The 19,410-nt window shown below is 37.2% G+C and overlaps 1 protein-coding gene across 7 annotated transcripts in view; it reads right to left on the bottom strand.

The window, feature by feature from the left end:
• Positions 1 to 19,410, bottom strand: part of LOC109059013 (ras GTPase-activating protein nGAP-like) — a 67,885-nt gene that overhangs the window by 11,199 nt on the left and 37,276 nt on the right. For 4 of the 7 annotated variants that reach the window (XM_042776088.1, XM_042776084.1, XM_042776077.1 and 1 more), the window contains exons 4-5: positions 6,820 to 6,929; positions 4,024 to 4,136 (exon numbers count right to left, since the gene is read on the bottom strand). In XM_042776088.1, the coding sequence (XP_042632022.1) occupies positions 4,024 to 4,136; positions 6,820 to 6,929 (223 nt within the window). Of the gene's footprint in view, positions 1 to 4,023; positions 4,137 to 4,352; positions 4,587 to 6,819; positions 6,930 to 9,385; positions 10,230 to 15,994; positions 16,232 to 19,410 lie in introns of those variants that run through there. The other 3 variants (XM_042776103.1, XM_042776095.1, XM_042776112.1) reach the window with 3 other exon arrangements.

Genomic DNA, 19,410 nt, shown 5'->3' with positions numbered 1-19,410 from the left:
ATAGATGGTCTAAAGCAAAAGAGCTGCAAAAATTCTAAAAATCTTTTAGAGCTCTAAAAGTTTTTATAATCCATTTGAAAAAAAAAGTTACATATTAATGAATAAATCTGTATATATTAAATAATTTAATTTACAAGTGTCATGTTTGTGATTTTTATTAATGTAAGCTATAGCTTCTGACTTTTAAATCAAAACAGACTCATGATTTTGACCATTACTGCTTTATTTATTTAGAAACACAAGTATCTTAATGTTATTTGTGTATTTTACTTTTCATTTTATTACAAGTAGGCCTACAGCACCCCTTAGATAAATAAAAATGCCTTACTGAACGGGCATTACCCGGGGCAGGATGTTGTTGCTGCTGCACACACTGGTGACTGTTGCTTCTATCACACATCAGACGCATCATTCTGTACATACATTCTCAAATTAAATGCAGCGATCCAATATAAGGTTGAACCAAATGACATTGCACATACAATCAGAGAGTTGGTCAAGTAACATGGACTATCCTTGCATAAGTGCCTAATAGAAAATATGCTGGCATCAGTTACTCTCATTATGAGAAAAACTTAGATAAAAAAACAGATTACCACAATGATCAGCCACTCATCTGGCTCACATCCCAACAGAACCCAAACACAGGACCCATCATTTATCACAAAACATACATTATCTGTCCACATTACCCTATATTTTACCTGAGATGTGATCTTCCAGTCAGAATTGAATATAATTCATTTATACAGCCCAGATATCGTGAAATGATACAAAAGACAACGTCTTCTCTGGTCGTATGAAAAAACAAACACAGCACAACCAATGAAGTGTGATTCATGAACACACAAATCCTATGAGTTAGCTCTTTTAATAAAACTGCTCAAACACAAAAGTTATTGAATCACAATTAATCTTTCACCAGATGAACTCGCTAAACCTGTCAGCAAATTTACTGAACCTTCTGAATCTTGCCTGTGGTTTGTGAGACCCTATGCAATTGCATATGACAATGTAAAGTTCAAGATACATCAATCCATCTCCTCTATCCTAAAGGTATCTCTTTCCGGCTCCATTTACAGGGGCGTGGTAGTTTTAATTTGAATGGTGATGCTGATGAAGGAAGGGTGGGTTGTGTTTTGGTGGTGGGTTCAATTTCTGGTTTTGTTTTGTTTGAGCTGAGTTGGACAGCTAAGCAGATCAGTGCACAGTCAGCCGGTATCCGGACACAGCTCTCCCCCATTATCCAAGAAATCTGATCAGTCCGCTGGGACTGCTGTGCCACATTCAAGCTCTTTACGGTCAAAGCTTCCAAGTCCACTATGAATACAGGACTAGTATTTTCATTCAGACCACATAGTGAGAGGTGATTCTGCTACAGCAAAGGTCGATTACTTCAAAGCCTCTAATGTGCTATTTACAGTTTCTTTTCAGCTATGAGTTCAAATGTTTTCCCATAGCCAGCTATTCAGCAAAGCCAAGAAAGCAGAAAACTGTAGCCTTATCTGAAGAGGGGTATAGTTAGCTTAAGCTAGCTCTTGGCATGATGATAATAAATGTGGGAACCTATTGAGTTTTTGTAGTTTGAAATGCAAATGAAATGTAAAACTCAGATCTGACATGAAAAACAAATTAGAATTTTCTGCAAAGTTCTATAGGCTATTTTTGTGGTACATACACAAGCAGATAATGCCAATATTGGATCAGTAACATCAATATTTTTTTTTAATACATTTATTAAATAAACAAGGATGCATTATATTTAGTAGTGACTGTAAATATATTTATAATGTTCCAAAAGATTTCCATTTCAATCTTTCTATTCATCAAAGAATCCTTAAAAAATGTATCAAAGATTACACAAAAATATTAATCAACGCTGACTGTTTTTACCATTGATATTAAGAACAGAAGTTTCTTGAGCTAATTAGCTTTAATAAATTATGCTAATTAAATAACTCTATAGTCTTTCTATCTTTTTTACAGTTCAAGAGCAGTGAGGGATTGGTTTTTTCTTTGTATAAAATATACTAAAACAGAAAACAGTTACTTTAAATAGTAATAATATTTTACAAAATAAATGTTTTTTTTAACAAAAAAATTTTTGCCTTGTTTTTATTTTTTTTAAAAATAAATGAAGAACTGGTGTGAATAGAGACAAATTGATTGGTATTGGATGGTATTGCATATACATTTTCAAATTATAATAACTTTATTTTTAGGGGAACTATCCCTTTAAACGCACCCAAAAACGTGCATGTAAGCGCATGCGTGAACGTAGTGACAGATGTCTGCTGAGAGTTCAGCTGTAATTCATCTCAATCAAACTGTCACATGCAGTTCCTCTGTCCTGGCCACACTGAAACAGACACACTATCACATGCCCCACAACACTCACACACTCCTTCCCAGAATTACTTTATGAGCAAGAGCTCCTCACAAACAGATGCACTCAATCCACAAGGAGCAGCATGAGAAATCAGTGTGATTAGAATCGCATCTCCTCCTCATCTGTAGTCTAACCGCAGCAGCTGTGGCCATTAGAGTATACAGAGAGAGCAGATACACCAGACACATCACAGCCAGAGCCCAAAGTCTCCATCATGTTCCAACTAACACAAACAAAAAGGGTGGAAATGCAACTTCTGGTTTGTCACCATAGGAAACCAGCCCTAATTCAGCCCTCGGGCCTGTGACACACTGACTGTATGGTAATAAAGCAAAAGTGACTTTCCCTAATGCTATTTACAGCCCTGCATATCCATTAATCCTCCTTACACACCCAACTGCAGCACTGCGAAGAAGTAAATCTAAGTAAATCTGGAAAATCAAATGACAGAAAACAAAGAGCCACTGTCCATGTGATACAAAATCATCTGGATGGACAGTGTTGGACCAAGGAGGTCAATAACACCTGAAGAAAACCATTTATCCAAAAGACAGATAAAAAAAAAAAAAAAAAAAAAAAAATTGTTGTTGTTTTTGTTTAGAACAAATAGGAACTGTTAACTGGTGATTAATGAACAAAACAGTTTTTGGGTCTAACAAACATTTTTTGGGGGGGAACAAACTAAAGAAAGGCAAAGCAAAGCATACCAAAAACAACTGAACTTCACTGGAACATGATCAATGGAGAATTTTTTTTTGGGGGGGGGGTCCATTTAAGAAAATATATATTCCATTTCATCAGAAAACATGGGAACTTTCTGATGGCAATTAAAGTAGAAAGATTTTCATCGGCACGTAGGAACGGTCCAACAACAGCTCACAAAATAAAATAAAATAAAATAAAATAAAATAAGACTTTTTTATGTTAGAAAATATGGTAAATTTTGATTGTGGGTTTTTTGTGTTGGATTTTTTGGGTCTAAATGGGTGTAGTTGGATTTTGCTAGGCAGCCAAAACATTTGTCACACAGCCAGTGCAGTCCACTAGATGGCAGTAAAAAAAAAAGTGCAGACAAAAGTTTTTTAAGATCATGCCAAACATAAATGAAGTCAAATGAATCCAAACTTTTGACTGGTAGCGTAAGTGCAGTTTAAATTGCAGCTTTAATGCAGTAGCTTCATTAGGGACGGTTCTGCCAGAGAGCTGTCAGACTGCCTGAAAGGTTTAAAATTTCTTTTAAAACAGATCTCATGTTATGCCAGGTCCCAGCACAGCATATTTTCCAACCAGCTGCTCTCTATAAGACAAGCGAGAATTTAAGCAAAATTTTTGGCCTTGTTATACTAGCACCCAAAAACTTTTTGTGAATAGCTGCTTATAATAAAAAGAAAAGTGAAAAAAAAAAAAGTATAACTATTACTTTACCTATAAAAGGTCAATCCATTCAAACATATCTATTCGATCACTGTAAAATTAAATAAAAATGGCTTTGAACTTATCATCTGAAAGATAAACGCATATCTATCTCTTAAATTGTGGGCAGAGACAAAAAAATGCTGAAGGAAATTCAGTGAGGTTCAGTCAAAGTTCATGAATGAATACATTCATGAGAAACAATCAAGCGTAAGTTGTACCTGTCGTTTTCTGTTGGTCGTAGCGACGGGAGTCTAAAACTTGTGTTGCGGTCCAGCTTTGTTTGACTCTTCGTCCTTTTGATGGATCCTTTCAGTCGCTTACTTAAAAAACCCTGTGAAGCAGAAGCACAGAAAAAGTCAGATGTGTCCCTTTAAGGAGCTCATGTTTTTCAGTCGGTGAATGACGGCTAAGTGTGTGGCTGTGCCTGGCATGACTCAACCTTGCTCATGAGTAAGTGTCTGTGCATACAGTTTTAAAGTCATGATCAAATATACATGGACCACTCGCTGAAAGACCCTGAGAACATGACAGAGAAAACGGCACCTACATGACAAAGCCGATGGCAACTTCGCAAAGACTTCATTGACCTTTCAAAAGCAGGTTTGAACATTAGACGACAGGCGGCTGAAGTAAAATCCAACAGACCGTTTCAGCAGACATATCAGTCTATCTTGGCAGTGAAAATGCACTCGCACAGAGTAATAAGGGGCGGCCAAGGCCAGCTGAATAGTTTAACGTCTGCTTGTAGCACAGTCAGTGCTTGCTCAGTGTCTTGAAGGAAAACAAAATATTAATAAGTAACCAAGTCAGAGAGTTCAAACAGCCACCTGTGGATATATATGCGAGTTATATTTGGTTCTGGGTCAGAATGAGCTGTTCTTATGAGGTGTGTTGGTTTCAGCAAAAAAGGAAGGAAGAAAAAAAAAATTCTCTGCATAAGCATATCCATTCATGTCCAGTGTGAGTGTGTTATTAACTCATTTCAGTTAGTAGGAGGAGCACAATAACTAACTAAATAAATGCATTTGTTAAGCCTCTGAAATCTGATTGATTGAAACTGTAGGAGAAACAGCCTAAATAAAGAAATAAAATGGTAACACTTTACAATAAAGTTCATTAGTTAACATTAGTTAAATATAAACTATATTGGTTATCATGCAATATTAGAGATTTTGGACATGAAAATAATTTCCAGTTTATCACATTTACCAGAATCTGTGACCAGCCTCACTGCTGTCTAACCTGCTTTATAGTGAATTTATTATTCTGAAGAAAAGAGGATGGAGGAAGAGAAAACCAGGAAGAAAAAAATATCTGTAGTAAACCACAGAGGGTTAGCTGAGTGGCTATACATTAAATTCCTATAGGCTATACTACAGACTGACAGGGTTCAATGCCATCTTCACATAATTCATATATCAATTATATGCTTCCTCAACAGAGCCCGTTAATCTGAATGCACCTGTCAGTCAATGCTTCCATATTCTTAATAGAAAATGACATCCAGCATCCAAGTCTTTTATCCGAGTGCACCAAATCAGTTCATTTGTCTAGGAATTTTGTGACAGAGAGACAAATATGCACGATTAATCACTTATAAAATGACACACAGAAATGCTGGAGATATAAATATCTGCCTCGTCCCACTTCCTGCCTGGTTAAAAATATCATCAAACTATTTCTAATGCATAGACCTTTCCAGGATGTGCCTTTGTTACTATAATGCTATCGGAGGGAGCGTTTGCTCATTGTTCATGCAATGCAGCTTGAAAACATTGCACAAAAAAAAACCTTAAAAATGAATGTGCAGACTTGCAAAGTATGAGTACACTGTATATATACATATATTATTGTGCTGAACCTCTGTCCTCACACATAGGAACTGGCCTTGAATAAGGAAGACCATTAGTGGCTGAAATTAAACGGAGGAGGATGACGCTTCACTAATCAGGGGCTCAACAGGGTGATTAAAGTGGGGCATGTATCCCAAGCAGGAATTCTGCTCTATTTCTACATCAGTGCAGTGTGACATGTAATAGACGATGATTGATAGTGGGGACTGACTAATGGCAGTGACACTAATATGAAAAAATACAAAAATTAGAGAAATTTACCGTTTCAAACCTATACGACTTCTGTGAAACATTTAAGAAAATGTCTCAGTGTTGTTTGTCTATAAAATATAAGAGGTATTTTGTACCTCACTGACTTTCACTGAATGGACAGAAACAGCTGTAACGTTCTTCAAAATATATTTTGTCTTCTGTAGAATGGCATATGGCATACGAGTAAAAACAAAATGACACTTTTAGTTTTTGGGTGGAATGTCCCTTTAAAGCGATTCTTTTCAATGAATGCTAATGTTGAAAACAGGTTGAAGCAAGATTTTAGGTTATATTTGTTTGTCCAAACTGCTGTCATTCATCATTCAAAAACTTTGCAAGCCATATGGGTTTGGAACAACATTAGGGTGAGTAAATGATGGCAATTTTCATTTTTGGGTGAACCATCCTTTTACATTTCTGACAGCAGTTCAGCTGTTTCCAAAACAGTGTTTTTCCAGGCACTTTTTTTTTCAGAATTTAGCAATGCAGTATAACAAAACTTTACACCGTTTTTAATAAAAGACTGAATTGTGAATGAAACTTTACAGCCGAGCAAGTTGAGACAAAAATCAAATGCTCTTCTAAACAGTCATGTACTGTAGCATTGGTGAGTCTGATTCATTCCTGTGATTCAGCTCATTCAGACAGTTTAATTAAATGAACTGAGAAATAATAACAATAACACATTTAAAAAAAAAAAAATTATGACTGGAAAATTTACACTGGTCGGAGGTAAAACAGCGAAGTACACTCAAATAGCCCACAAAAAGACATTTTGGGACCTAAACATGAAATAATGGCTGTAGGGCAAAAAGTGCTGCCATTGCAGACTGTGATAAGATGAGGCCAGTGAGATGTGATGATGAGTTGGTATAATGCTGATATGAGTGCTTTGCTAAATGAACTCACAGGCACTTTGAAGGGTGAGGAATTGGGGCCATCCATGGGAATGTTCTTCTCTGAGCTGCCCAGCCCCGATATGCTCCTCCGCCTGGGAGAGCGCTCCGCAGACGCTTCCGCTGTGAGAGAAGAGAGGAGAGCAGGGATTAGATCAGAGGAAGCATTCAGAGAGACTGGGGGGGAATGTCTTTAAATGTTTTAAATGCACACTAATGATCAGAGAACTACAGATATTTAAAACATTGAGTTGGAAAGCTGTAACCACTGTGGAAAACTTCCAGGAAGGAGTTTGATGTCATTGATGAATTACTGATACTGCAGACACAGGAGTCTTTCTAACTGGAATAAGATATGTGCCAAACATTATTAGTACTACTGTGGTTGTACTAATTTAGAAATGATGGCTGACACATTATCAATTATATAAGTCAGAATGCAACAGTGCAGTGGTGTATCTTCCACTGCATGGCTATTATGTGGTTCTATGCCTACATTAGTTGCAAATGATATTCTGTATGAATTGTTATAACGTTTCCATTTATATATTAAAGGAACACTCCACTATTTTTGAAAATAGGCTCATTTTCCAACTCCCCTAGAGTTAAACAGTTGAGTTTTACAATTTTTGAATCAATTCAGCCGATCTCTGGGTCTGGTGGTAGCACTTTAGCTTAGCTTAGCATAGATCATTGAATCAGATTAGACTGTTAGCATCTCGCTCAAAAATGACCAAAGAGTTTCGATATTTTCCCTATTTAAAATTTGACTCTTCTGTAGTTTAGTTACATTGTGTACTAAAACCGACAGAAAACGAAAAGTTGCGATTTTTTCTTGGCCGATATGGCTAGGAACTATACTCTCATTCTGGCGTAATAATCAAGGAACTTTGCTTCCGTACATGGGTGCAGCAGGCGCAATGATATTATGAGCATCCCTAATTAAGTCTTAAGTCTAATGTCTTCCTTTGCCTCCCACATTTTTTAAAAACTGTGCCCACACCCATGATTGATCCTCCTGACCAATCTTAAATGTAGTCTGGAGTCTAATAAAGTCACCTGCCCTCTGTAAATCTATCTCTCCCATAATGATGCCCAGCAGGTCACTAACAGAGAGCTCACGTCTGGCTAAAGTGACAGTCAGACAGGTTTAAAAGAGCGAATTAACCCAAAGCTTTCAGTAAGTCCTCTTAATAAAGCGCTCATCCATCCACTCGTGAACGCTCACTCTACCTGCCACCACCAGACTTTCAGATGGAAGCCCTGTGGCTCTCATATACAGCCGCTCTCAGAAGCTAAGTGGAATATTACTCATTTTCCTTTCATAGCCAAATTTATTTTTAATTTCCTCAGACCGATTTATTCTGCATTTGCAGGGAGCCCCGCAGCCAATGTATGTCAAGGATGGAGCAGGACGTAACCTACATCCGCACAGCCTCCCAGAGATCCACCCCTCGGGCCGTCCTCCTCACTGAAGTGTAGATCACCCCATAATGAGTTAATTCACCCTGAGAAATAAAAACCCAGTCCATCACTGAGCACGAACTGCCACAGAACTCCCGCCTCTCAGCATCTGCACTGAATCAAGAAACACTGTTGAAATTAACCCAGAGGTCTTTGCCCAAGACGCTGCTTCTGGTTTCAGCTTGCAGGCCTCAGTGGATCCATACAAAAGAGATTGTGCCTGGTCTGTTGGAGAGCTGCCCACCGCTGCTCAAGATCAAACCCTTCACTCACAATCAAAAGCTTAAGACATAGTTCACCCAAAAATTCCAAACCTGCATGACAGACTTGCTTCTGTACAATACAAAAGACGATATTTTAAAGAACTGTTTTTTTGTCAATGAGAAACATTGGGGTCCAAAACAACACCAAACACTTTTTAACTTTCATTCTATAGGGAATCTTTTTTTTCAATATATCTGTTTCACAAATAAGAGAAAGTTGTTCCAAGTTTGGAACACCATGAGGGTGAGTAAATGCTGCAAGAATTTTTATTTTTAGGTAAACTATTGATTTAGTATCTCATACACCCAGACCAGATCAGAACTCTGCTTTACAACAACAGCAACTTCACATTTTCTTGTTGTATCATCGAGCTCCTTGGATCAAACTCTTACATACATCACTCACACTCTCCGTGAAGTTGCTGCCGGCGCGAGGGCTCTGCAGTGCTGAACTTGACGAATCGCAGTAATCCCTATGACTAAGCACAGTGGTACTTATATTACAATCTTGATGCTAGCAACATGAGATCATGGGTTCAATTTCCAGGGAATGCATGTTGTGATAAAACATCCAGCTTGAATGCACTTTACATCACTTCGGATGAAAGCTAAATGCATAAATGTGAGTAAACCTAAACCAAGAGCAGCAAAACACCACCTCGTTTCGCCTCTGAACATGCACGGACAACTTATCAAACAGGAAATGGCCTGTAAAAGCATATTCAACTCAACTTCAATCATTATAGATTTTTTAATGACCATCCAAGTCTGAGAGCAAGATGATAACTTAATCTATTAAGTTAATCTAATAAAATGTAGCTGAGAAAAAGAAAGAGAGAGAGTGAAAGATACCTCTATCACAGCTGTTGCCCATCACCTGCTGAATAAATGGAGCTAGTCACCATTGGATTGGCTGAAGAGTGACCATTGCCCTCGTCCAATGAGCTTGAGCACTTTCCCGTTAATTGTCCATCACTCTGAGAGAGATTCCGCCGCACTGATAAACTGCAGCCTCTTCACTGTCCTGCCATGGCTCGCTGCCACAACGTACCGTCTTCCTCTCTCTCTGTACCAGCACTCCAGAGCTCTTCCTTAAAAAACTGAAACGTCCTCTGCTAAATCTCTCTCTCCCGTCTCAGTCCATCCTCTTCTCTCTATCCCTATCTCTGGGTAACAATCCTAATCCTCACTTTATCAGCCTCTTCCTTTTCTATTTTTTGGCAGGCCAGCGGAAGAGATTTTACCGCATTTACTCAATCAATCGCTGTAACCTCACTCCTCTGTTCCTCTCAGCAGAACTGCAAGCACTTCCCATCCCTCTCTCTCTCTCTTTCTCTCTTCGTTCGCTCGTTCCCCCCCTCCTCCTCAGCGCATCTGGCTCCGTCTGCCTGCTGCAGCCTTGCACATTAGAGAAAACGAAGAGGCGCTCTTTGCCTCGAGACTTTTGTTTTCGTACTTCATGTGGGACATGGCTCTGGAGGCTTGTGCTGTACGTGTGAATGCGTGTCATTTGTGAGAGGTGTGTTTTGGAGGTCGTTAAAGAATGGAGAAGTAAAAGAATAGAGAGGAAACACAAGTGTGTATCAGATTACACTGTAAGGTCAAAGCGTGTTAGAGCTGTTAGCTGGACGTGACCTACTGAAATAAGACAGAATTGCATGTGGACTGAACTGAAGGAGTAAGGTGCACGACTTTATGTGCTATATATAGCATGTCCTTCAAAATCCTTATTGAATCTAATAAAGCATTATTGGATGCTATCAGGAGACTGGGATCAGAAAATGACGCAAGCCAGACTCAAACTTAGACTGCCCACATTAGTCAACTCAAGGTGCTGGAGTATGTGTAATTGTTGCTAGGCAGAATCTAAATTAGACTGCCCACATTAGTCAACTCAAGGTGTTAAGTTAATTTTGCATAACTTGCAAAAAAAAAATAATAATAATAAAAAATAAAAAATAATAATAATAATAATAATAATAATAATAATAATAATAATTATATATATATATATATATATATATATATATATATATATATATATATATATATATATATATATATATATATAATTATTAATATTAATTTATAATAATAATAATAATAATAAAAATAAATAAAAAAGAAATATAAACAAATAGAAATAGGAAGCAAGCACTGATATATTGTAAAAAGTAAAAAATTATTGTTTTAAATGTGTCATACTGCAATAAATATCCTGGTGAAAAAATGACCTTGTAATGTTCTCTTCACTGTTTATTAAATAATAAACAGTAAAATTTGTAATGCTTTTGATCACCAAGGCCACATTTATTTGTACAAAAATACAATGTATTGCATCCTTGCTGAAAAAAGCTTCTTTAAAAAATTTTTTACTGACCTGACCTCACATTTTTGAGCACAAGTGTAAACAATTTTTTTTTACTGACCTTACATTTTTGAGCACAAGAGTAAACAAATCAATCAATCAGTTAAAAATAGTCTTTAACATGTAATAAAAAATATTCTGTTAACACAGTCAGTTTGACCAACCTATAAATACATTTTGTTTTAATATTTTTTTTTTTACTTGTGCCTGTAAGCAACCACCCATAACACCCTACTAAAATTTTGTTTTCAAAAAAAAAAAAAAAAAAAAAAAGTAAACAAATGTGAGAAATAATAATAATAATAGTAATAATAATAATAATAATAATAATAAAAACAAATTTAAAAACTCCCCTATTAATAAATGTTAGAACAAAAAACTGCACTGTTTACCAATGCAAATACAGACTACCTCAGAACACAAGATGTGTGAATCTTTGTACACCAAGTTAGCTCAAAAAAACAAACAAACTCATGAGACACGGGCAGTGTGGACAAACCAGCTATTCTCAGTGACTACACTTTGATTTAGTTCCCTTAAATCACAGCAATTACATCACACCTAGAATTATTCCTGTCTCTCCCTCTGAAGCTCTCAGCCCATCCATCTCTTCACTATATGCAGCCCAAGGTCAGACTGTCCCTGACTGTTGTCTGTCCCCTGGCGTCAGAGTCATCAGGTCTCCCTGTCAGCCCCTCTGTGAGGCCAGCACAGCTCTCACAGTCTCTCCTTCTCTCCTACCCTCCAGGGTGTGACTGCTCTGGAAAATCCACTTACTGCACTGATTTGGCCCAGCCCTTCCTCCGATCAATACGCACTGGAGAAAACAGAGGGGTTAAAATCAACACAGCAAGACCTGAAACAGGAACCCAGGCTGTAATTAAAAGTGATGTGGGTGTTCTGGTGTTGGTGGATAGGAGGGTGGGGGATGGGAGAGAAAGGGTGGTCCCTAGTTATCGCAACACCACTGCTTTTATTGCCTTCTGTTCTGAGATGAGCAATCAATCTGTGGTAAAATGCCATTCGGAAGGTGTAAATGAATCAATATTGTTTTGCCTAAAAAAAGTGAAAAATATTTTGACACAAAGTTTTATCTAGAGCCTGCAACATTAAGCCTAACTGCACTTACATTACCCATCATTCTCTGCACGGATGAGAAGACTGTTATTAAATATATTGATATGGATGCATTGTATGGGAGACGCAAATTACTGGGAAACACGGTTGTTCTAATTGACTGTAAGTGCCCTGCGAAGTGGACTTCACAGGATATTCCAACATGATTCCGAAAGGAGCATAGATATGTATTGCAATCTTTAACGGTCAATTTGACATCATTCACCATAATAATTAATGAATATTCAAAGATGCCACAATCCTGCACAGCCAATGCTTGTAAAAACCGTCGGGATTTAAAATCCTGAAGAAACATTTGTGTTTATAAATGTATTCACTCAATATTACAAGTTTTGAAACTTTGTTAATGTTTAATGCTATGTTAGCTTACACACTCCTCTTGTTGTATGATGTTAGTTAGGTGAGGTCTACACAACATCACGTTGAGCTATCTCAGCCACTGTACTCAAGGGTTTGCAGATCATCCGCTGTTATGGTGAATGACGTCAATATAGTGGACGGCTTACATATAGCGGCCCATGGAAACAGTCGCTAATGAGGCATCTACGTATACATATCTATGTAAGGGAGCATATGTGTTCCATTCAAAAGGCATTAAAGTGTGCGAGACGTGAATTTAAATTGTATTTATTTACAGAGGTAGCCTATATTATGTTATATTTCCCACTTCTCTAGTAAGTTTCGTCTGTGTGTGAAGACACTGCAGGCAGGGGCGCAGCACAAATCCATGAATGAATGTTCCGAAGTGAAGTAGTAGTACTTAAATGGATTTCCTGTGCTCAGGGAGTAGAGAGCAATGAACACTGTATAGGGACCCTGTCAAACGGAACACAGTTCATTCATGGAGCTCTCTACTAACGAGCTGGTGATTTAAATCTGGTGTGTTAAAGAGAGACATGCAAAATATGCAGAGCGGGGGTTGCCACTGTTTTATATTAAATATATCAATTCGAAGATAATTTGCAATAATACCTAGAAATTATACAGGAAACTTCAAGAGAGTGATACATTTAGAACCAATTCTTACTATTGTTACCAAGACTATAACAAGTCTTTCTTGCAATTACAACAAAACCTTATTTATCCAATGTAAAGTTGAAAAAGTGACAACCGACTGATAGAGAAAACCAAATGTTTAGGCTTAAGACATAAAAATGCATTTAAAGGATCAAAATACACAGGATATAATAGGGTGATTAATCGAAATAAAACTTAAATTGTGAAATGATGTCAAGATGTTATGTATGAGCCTACCAAGCTTTACTCGTCATTGTCCCAGCATGACCACTAGAATAAGACCTTACAGAAACCGACAACTTTATCAATATTACATGCCTGAAGAATATGGAATACATGAAAGCCTACTTGTCAGGCCTTTCCACACCATCACAGTTAAGATGATGATACCTGATATGAAATGTGCAGGCCGGGTATTAATTATTCATATTTAGTGGAATAGCAGGGGAAATAGTGAAGCTCTGCAAAGCTCCACGCTTCCGTCACATGCAATTGCAGCATTTCTCTGCATCATAACACTCAGAGACGGTAAGCTATGGGAAAATCCTGCATGAAAGCCAATGCAAAACACAGTGGGGTTTTAGTTTTTTGTTGGTAATTGAAAATGTTGTGGGAGAGGATTTACTCAGAAACACTTATCCATGGGCCTGTTATCCCAAAGATTTTTTCTTTTCAGTCAGATAACCAAGAGCATTTTATGAGGGGATATATTTATTTTTGTTGCTGGGTTTACCATACCTCTAACTTCTATTTGTGGTGCTAAACCACAATAACAGATTGATGGCGCTGAAGAGCACTTCCAGAAGCGTTCGACAGCTTCTGACTAAGACAGCAATTGCCCTATCTTGCCATTTTAGTTCAGGTTGGTGCACCTTCTTAACTACCACTGCTCTTGAGAATGTGTTATCTAATGAAACAAGTGCAAACAGAAGCACAATAGTGTATCTATTCTCTTCTCTCCCTGATGACAAGACTTCTGTCACTATTTACTTTTCCATCTACCTGTTTTTGTGTGATTCCAAATGTCTGGAATGTAGTGATGTCACAACACCAAGCTGTGAAACTGGAGACTCGCAAGATGCCTTTTCCTCTCTTACACTGAGCAGACAGGTGTGGCGCACTACATTAAGATCCTTGCAACTCACAGACCTTGCACTGTTTTAGTTTTATGATGTCTCAGAATCTAAAGGTCAAACTGGTTTGGTCAAAAACGCCGGAAACCCACAGACAGGTATTTCAAGTTTAACATTAGGTATCAAAAGCGTGCTGAGGTTCATAAGAGGGGGTCATACGGTGTACTTACACTACACACTTCCTTTCCACTTACACCTACATACACAACAGAGCAATTGTGATGACTGTCATGTTCAGATGATGCTATTCAAGGTGTCCAGAGTCACATAGCAAATTTCAGGCCTCAGTGACAGACTAAAAATCCTGTCAAATGGGGCAGGGCAATGAGCAACAAAGACTGAATGACTCCAAGCAGGAGTTTACATCCAAATAATCTTTAGCATGAAAAATCATTTCAATATGCTTTAGGACTCTGAAATCCCAAGGGAGTTTGAGTGATATTTATAATTGAAAACTCATGGCAATGGCACTCATGTTTTTTCTTTTTGTAATGCAAAACTATTGGAAGGTCTCTTCAAAAATTGAGAAACTGCAGGCATTTCTCAGAAAGCAAATTCTGTATGATCACAGCTTATTCTAAATCTTATTCATGTTCTCTGTACTCTAGCCATTCCAAACATATAAATAATAAAATATAATAAATACATTGTTTTAATTGCAGGATAGTTGCTTTTACACACACACACACACACACACACACACACACTAAAAATTTTTGCTATACAAGTCTAAAATGGTCTATCGTATTTTCTTTGTAAAGATGAAAAAAAAGGAACATTAGATTCCTTTGAGATCTGGTTCATGTTGTTGTGCTATGATTAATGCAATGGAAGCATCCCTCTTTCTTTTAATACATGAGCATAATAGGATAGATGACATTAAAAGGGCAAATTTAGATGAAATTAATCTAAATAAGTGGACGGCAGTGGGGGTGAGGGTTGGTGAAGGTTGGTGGGGGATGGGGGGCAGGCAAGCGGAAGAATCGATGCTTTCTTCTACTTAATGTTAAAGGCACGATGACAACGAGCCATTGTTAATCTAAATTAGGCTTTAATTAAACTTAACAAGGAAAATGTCCGATTTTAAAACCAAAGAGGAAAAAAGAGGAATGGGTAATCCTTCCGAATCCGGTTCCACGAAAGATTCTTTTAAAACTTAAAACTTTATTCATTTATCTTTATAAAACACTTGAAGTACATCATAAACAGTAACAATTCTTGGTTTAAAATACAACGCTATAAATAATTACACGCGTTTCAGTATGTCAGTAAAATTCATTTAACCTCTCCGAATGATTCAATTAGTGATTCATATTTTGGTTCACTAGAATGAACCGACTCTAACGAGTCATTTGCTCGGGAATCGGACTACTACGGGCTGTGCTTTAGGAGTCGGTTCTTTATAAGAGTGTGAATCACAGAGTCATTGTGGGGGGAATCGGACTACACTAGTCAGTCAAACTGTATGTTTCAAACACTGGATTCAGATTATTTTAATCCGGCGTTTAGTCTGAAACGGCGGGAAACACAAGTTTAGAAAACGTTCAGGTCATGAAATTAAAAATAACCGTTTATCGATTCAGAATCGTAAACAGACCAAAAAGCAGTTTAAACTTCATACAACTGTTGAATGCACACAACATCGTCATATGTCTGCATTAGTATTTGAAATAACAACACTATAACAGTAACGTTACTACTTAGTAGTAGACCAAGTCTCAATTACGTAACGTAATACAAACTCCCACAACTTACTGCCGTGTGGCTCCACAACCGTTAAAAAATAAATCGATTCGAAAAACATACCTATAAATTCCATTGTTGATACCGACCCCGCAATCAGTCACATCCCTCGCGACAACAAACCGAAACAATTTCAGAGAGCAGATGATTTGAGCCGAGCCGGTGTTTAGAGAGTGAAGTCTTTCACACCCCCTTCACGCAGTCGATACAGGAATGCAGTAAAGCCTGAGCCCGATCCAGTCAGTCTCAGTCAAACCCATTCCGCTGTTCTCTCTGTTAGTCTCCTACTGAAGAGAGCACAGTGACTGTCCTCTCCGAGGATCCTTTAATCTACAGACGACTGCAAACTGTCTATCCTCAAACATTACCAGGAAGCGCTTTGACAAGCTAAATCCCTGGTTTTCACACAAAATTAAAGTTTAGTCATTTACTGGCAATTATATTGTTCCACCGAAGAAAAAGCCAAATTACATTTGTTTTTTATTTTGGTGTGAAAAGAAAATAATAATAATAATAATAGTAAAATAAAAATATGAATTTTTTGTTTAGTTGAAAGTTGGTAAATATAGCACTGATCCTTATAATATACAGAACAGAAATATAAAAAAAATATGGCTGCAGTATTATATTTCACTCATTGTGTAACACTAAGAAAGACATTTCACCTGTTACATGCGTGAGAAAGAACAGGAAACCCTCACTGCTGAAGAACAATATAGTGGAATGAATAGGGGAAGTGAGGCAACTGGATGTACAACTCAGCTTATTTTTCTGAGCAAAAGCATTGTGTTGAATGCCATTTCTTACTGTAGTTTTATTTAAAATAACTTAATCAAAAGAATAGAATGTCATGAGAAAGCAGTGAAATACTGTAACATCTTCTGAATGATGCAATGCAGCAAAAGAATTTTAAACAAACTTAGGATTTAAGCTTTCAGTGTAAATGAAATTTGGATGCAGTGTGAAAATGCTATCGATTAGCATTTAACTATCTTCTGGTTTAAATCAATGAAATAATGCTTATTTTTCTACTTAATATGGGTTGAAGCTACATATAACTGCAGCTCACATTGTGAAATGTATCATAGCAACAAGTCTAGCAAGGAAATATTTGCAATTTCAATCTCCCAGCATGCCAAAGTCACACAATGTGGTCACTGCCAACTGCCAACACTTCTGACTGTTTTAGATCAAATGTTGCAATCTTCAGGTATTTGATCTGTGGTTCCTCCCCCCAATTCTTAAGATATTTAGTGATAGGAATATTGCAACATTGCATAAAATGTGTAAAATACGAGGCAATCTGCAGAATCAAATTGTGCAAAAATGCATACTTAACAGTCAACAATTTTTAATGTTATGCACACAACTTAGCCGATTCAGTAAATCATAGCCAGATTAAAGTTTATAGAGTGCAAGATGGTTGCTCTGAGATGAATGGACTAAAGTTTCTGTCTTCTAGCTCACTGAAAAAGCTTTTATAGAGGTCAAAGCAACTGCACGTCAGGCGTATAACTACATATTTGGAGTTACTTTACAGGGGAGTCTGTGAGGTGCGGGAATGTTACAGGATCCTGATACTTTAGAGAATGACAGAGGAAAGCTCCGAGATGAACATATCAGAATTTCATCCTTCTAACTTGCTAGGAAAGCTTCAAGACAGTTAAATCATACTGTATATTCCTGTATAGACGTGAAATTTTGTAACCCTAAAAGCGCAGCACTGAAATTTTGCAAGTTTTCACTTCTCTAAAATTCAACCCAAAACAACAAATGCATAAATGTCATGATTAAGTGGCTTTCTAAAAACATATTTAAGGAGAAAAATCCAAAATGCAACATCAGATGATGGTCTCAAGATGACAATCACAATTCAGTATACAATTAAGACCAATTGCAGTGCATCATGCAAATATTGCAATGATTTTAATCTAAAATTCTGAAACTTAAAATATTTGTTTACACTGCACCATTCAAATGGCCAAAGCAAACAAGTAGAATTTTGTGCATTTATAATGCACTGAGAAAATTGTAGGAAAGAGCTGATAATAATACTCCTATAATTGCCATCCAGATAGATCTGATACATATAGCCTCAAACTTTGTTCCTTCTTCCAATGAGCAAAAAAACAATATTCTGCTATCGACACACTAGTAGCAGTTTTTCTTGCCCTAAATACGCCAAGAATTTCTTTTGATCTGGCTTGCCCACTACGTAAAATAAGAATTTCTCAGCACAGCATGCCCCATGACACTGCTCACTGAACTATTCTCATCCTTTTTATTTGTTCCAATAAAACTAAACTATGTTGCAAAAAGACTTCAGGGGAAAAACACAGACTTGGGGACCAATATTAGTAGATTCTGTAAAGCTGAGTCATCTTCCTCGCCTCAACATGTATAAATAGCAAAATCAATTGGACATATTTTTAAGTGCAACAAAAGAATGAGATGCATTTCCTCTACCAAATAGATCTCCATTATTCTATTTTAGTCAGAATTAAATGCTTCATTACTACTAACAAAGAGTTTAAAGTGAACGTTTGGATGCTATTTTCAAATATTGCATTGTATAGGGATAGCTACCCTAAAAATGAAAATTGCTATCATTTACTCAAACTCATTAAGTTTCAAATGTGTATGACTTACGTTTTCTGTGAAACACAAAGGACTGAAACAGCTGAAACAGTCATAAAAAATATCTTCTTTTGTGTTTAGCAGAAGAAAGTAGGGGTTTGGAATGACATGTGGGTAAGTAAATATGACAGTTTTTTTATTGTTGAACTCACTTTCCTTTTAAACCAGATTTTCTCCTTGTTACAATACTACAAATGTGGAAGCAACATCCACAATTCAAACTTAGTTAATAGTACATAAATAGCTCTGTTTGCTATGTGAGAGAAGTCAGAACCTCACTGTCTTGACAACCGTAAGAAAAACAGAGCTGGAGCTTCAATAAAATATATCTCTCCTCATGGCAACAAAAGAAAAAATATATATGATTCACTGATAAAAACCATACAAACTGAAAACCACATTATGATCTCACTATATTTTCGTAGCTGTGAATCTAACAGCCTCTAGAGACTCAACCTGTTCTGAATGGCCATAGAAATCCAGGACTCTCCCTCACCACCCTCATTGTCAAACAGAGCGAACATTAACATATAAATAACCCTCTTCTCTCGCTCTCTGAATCCATGGCAGTGCAGCTTAGGAGGGTCTGGAGAATGAATGACTCTCTTAGTCACAGAGATTTGTGCATTTCTCTGACCGCTGCCTTTAGCAACCGGCCCACTGGGTCAGTGTCCGCACCCCCGCACATACTGGTACTGAATGCGAGACCAGTCAGAGGGCAGCTTCAGTTATTGCCCCCCTAGGCCTGGAAGGGAAGGAAACACTGTCCAAAGAGAGAGAGAGAGAGAAAACTAACACAGTAACACCAGTGAGTTTTGTTCTACAAAATGACATTCCTTTCA

This window comes from Cyprinus carpio, chromosome A2 (genome assembly GCF_018340385.1).
Source record: "Cyprinus carpio isolate SPL01 chromosome A2, ASM1834038v1, whole genome shotgun sequence".
Classification (NCBI taxonomy): domain Eukaryota; kingdom Metazoa; phylum Chordata; class Actinopteri; order Cypriniformes; family Cyprinidae; genus Cyprinus; species Cyprinus carpio.
The sequence above is the reverse complement of the archived record's forward strand: the minus strand, read 5'-3'. Positions and strand labels throughout refer to the sequence as shown.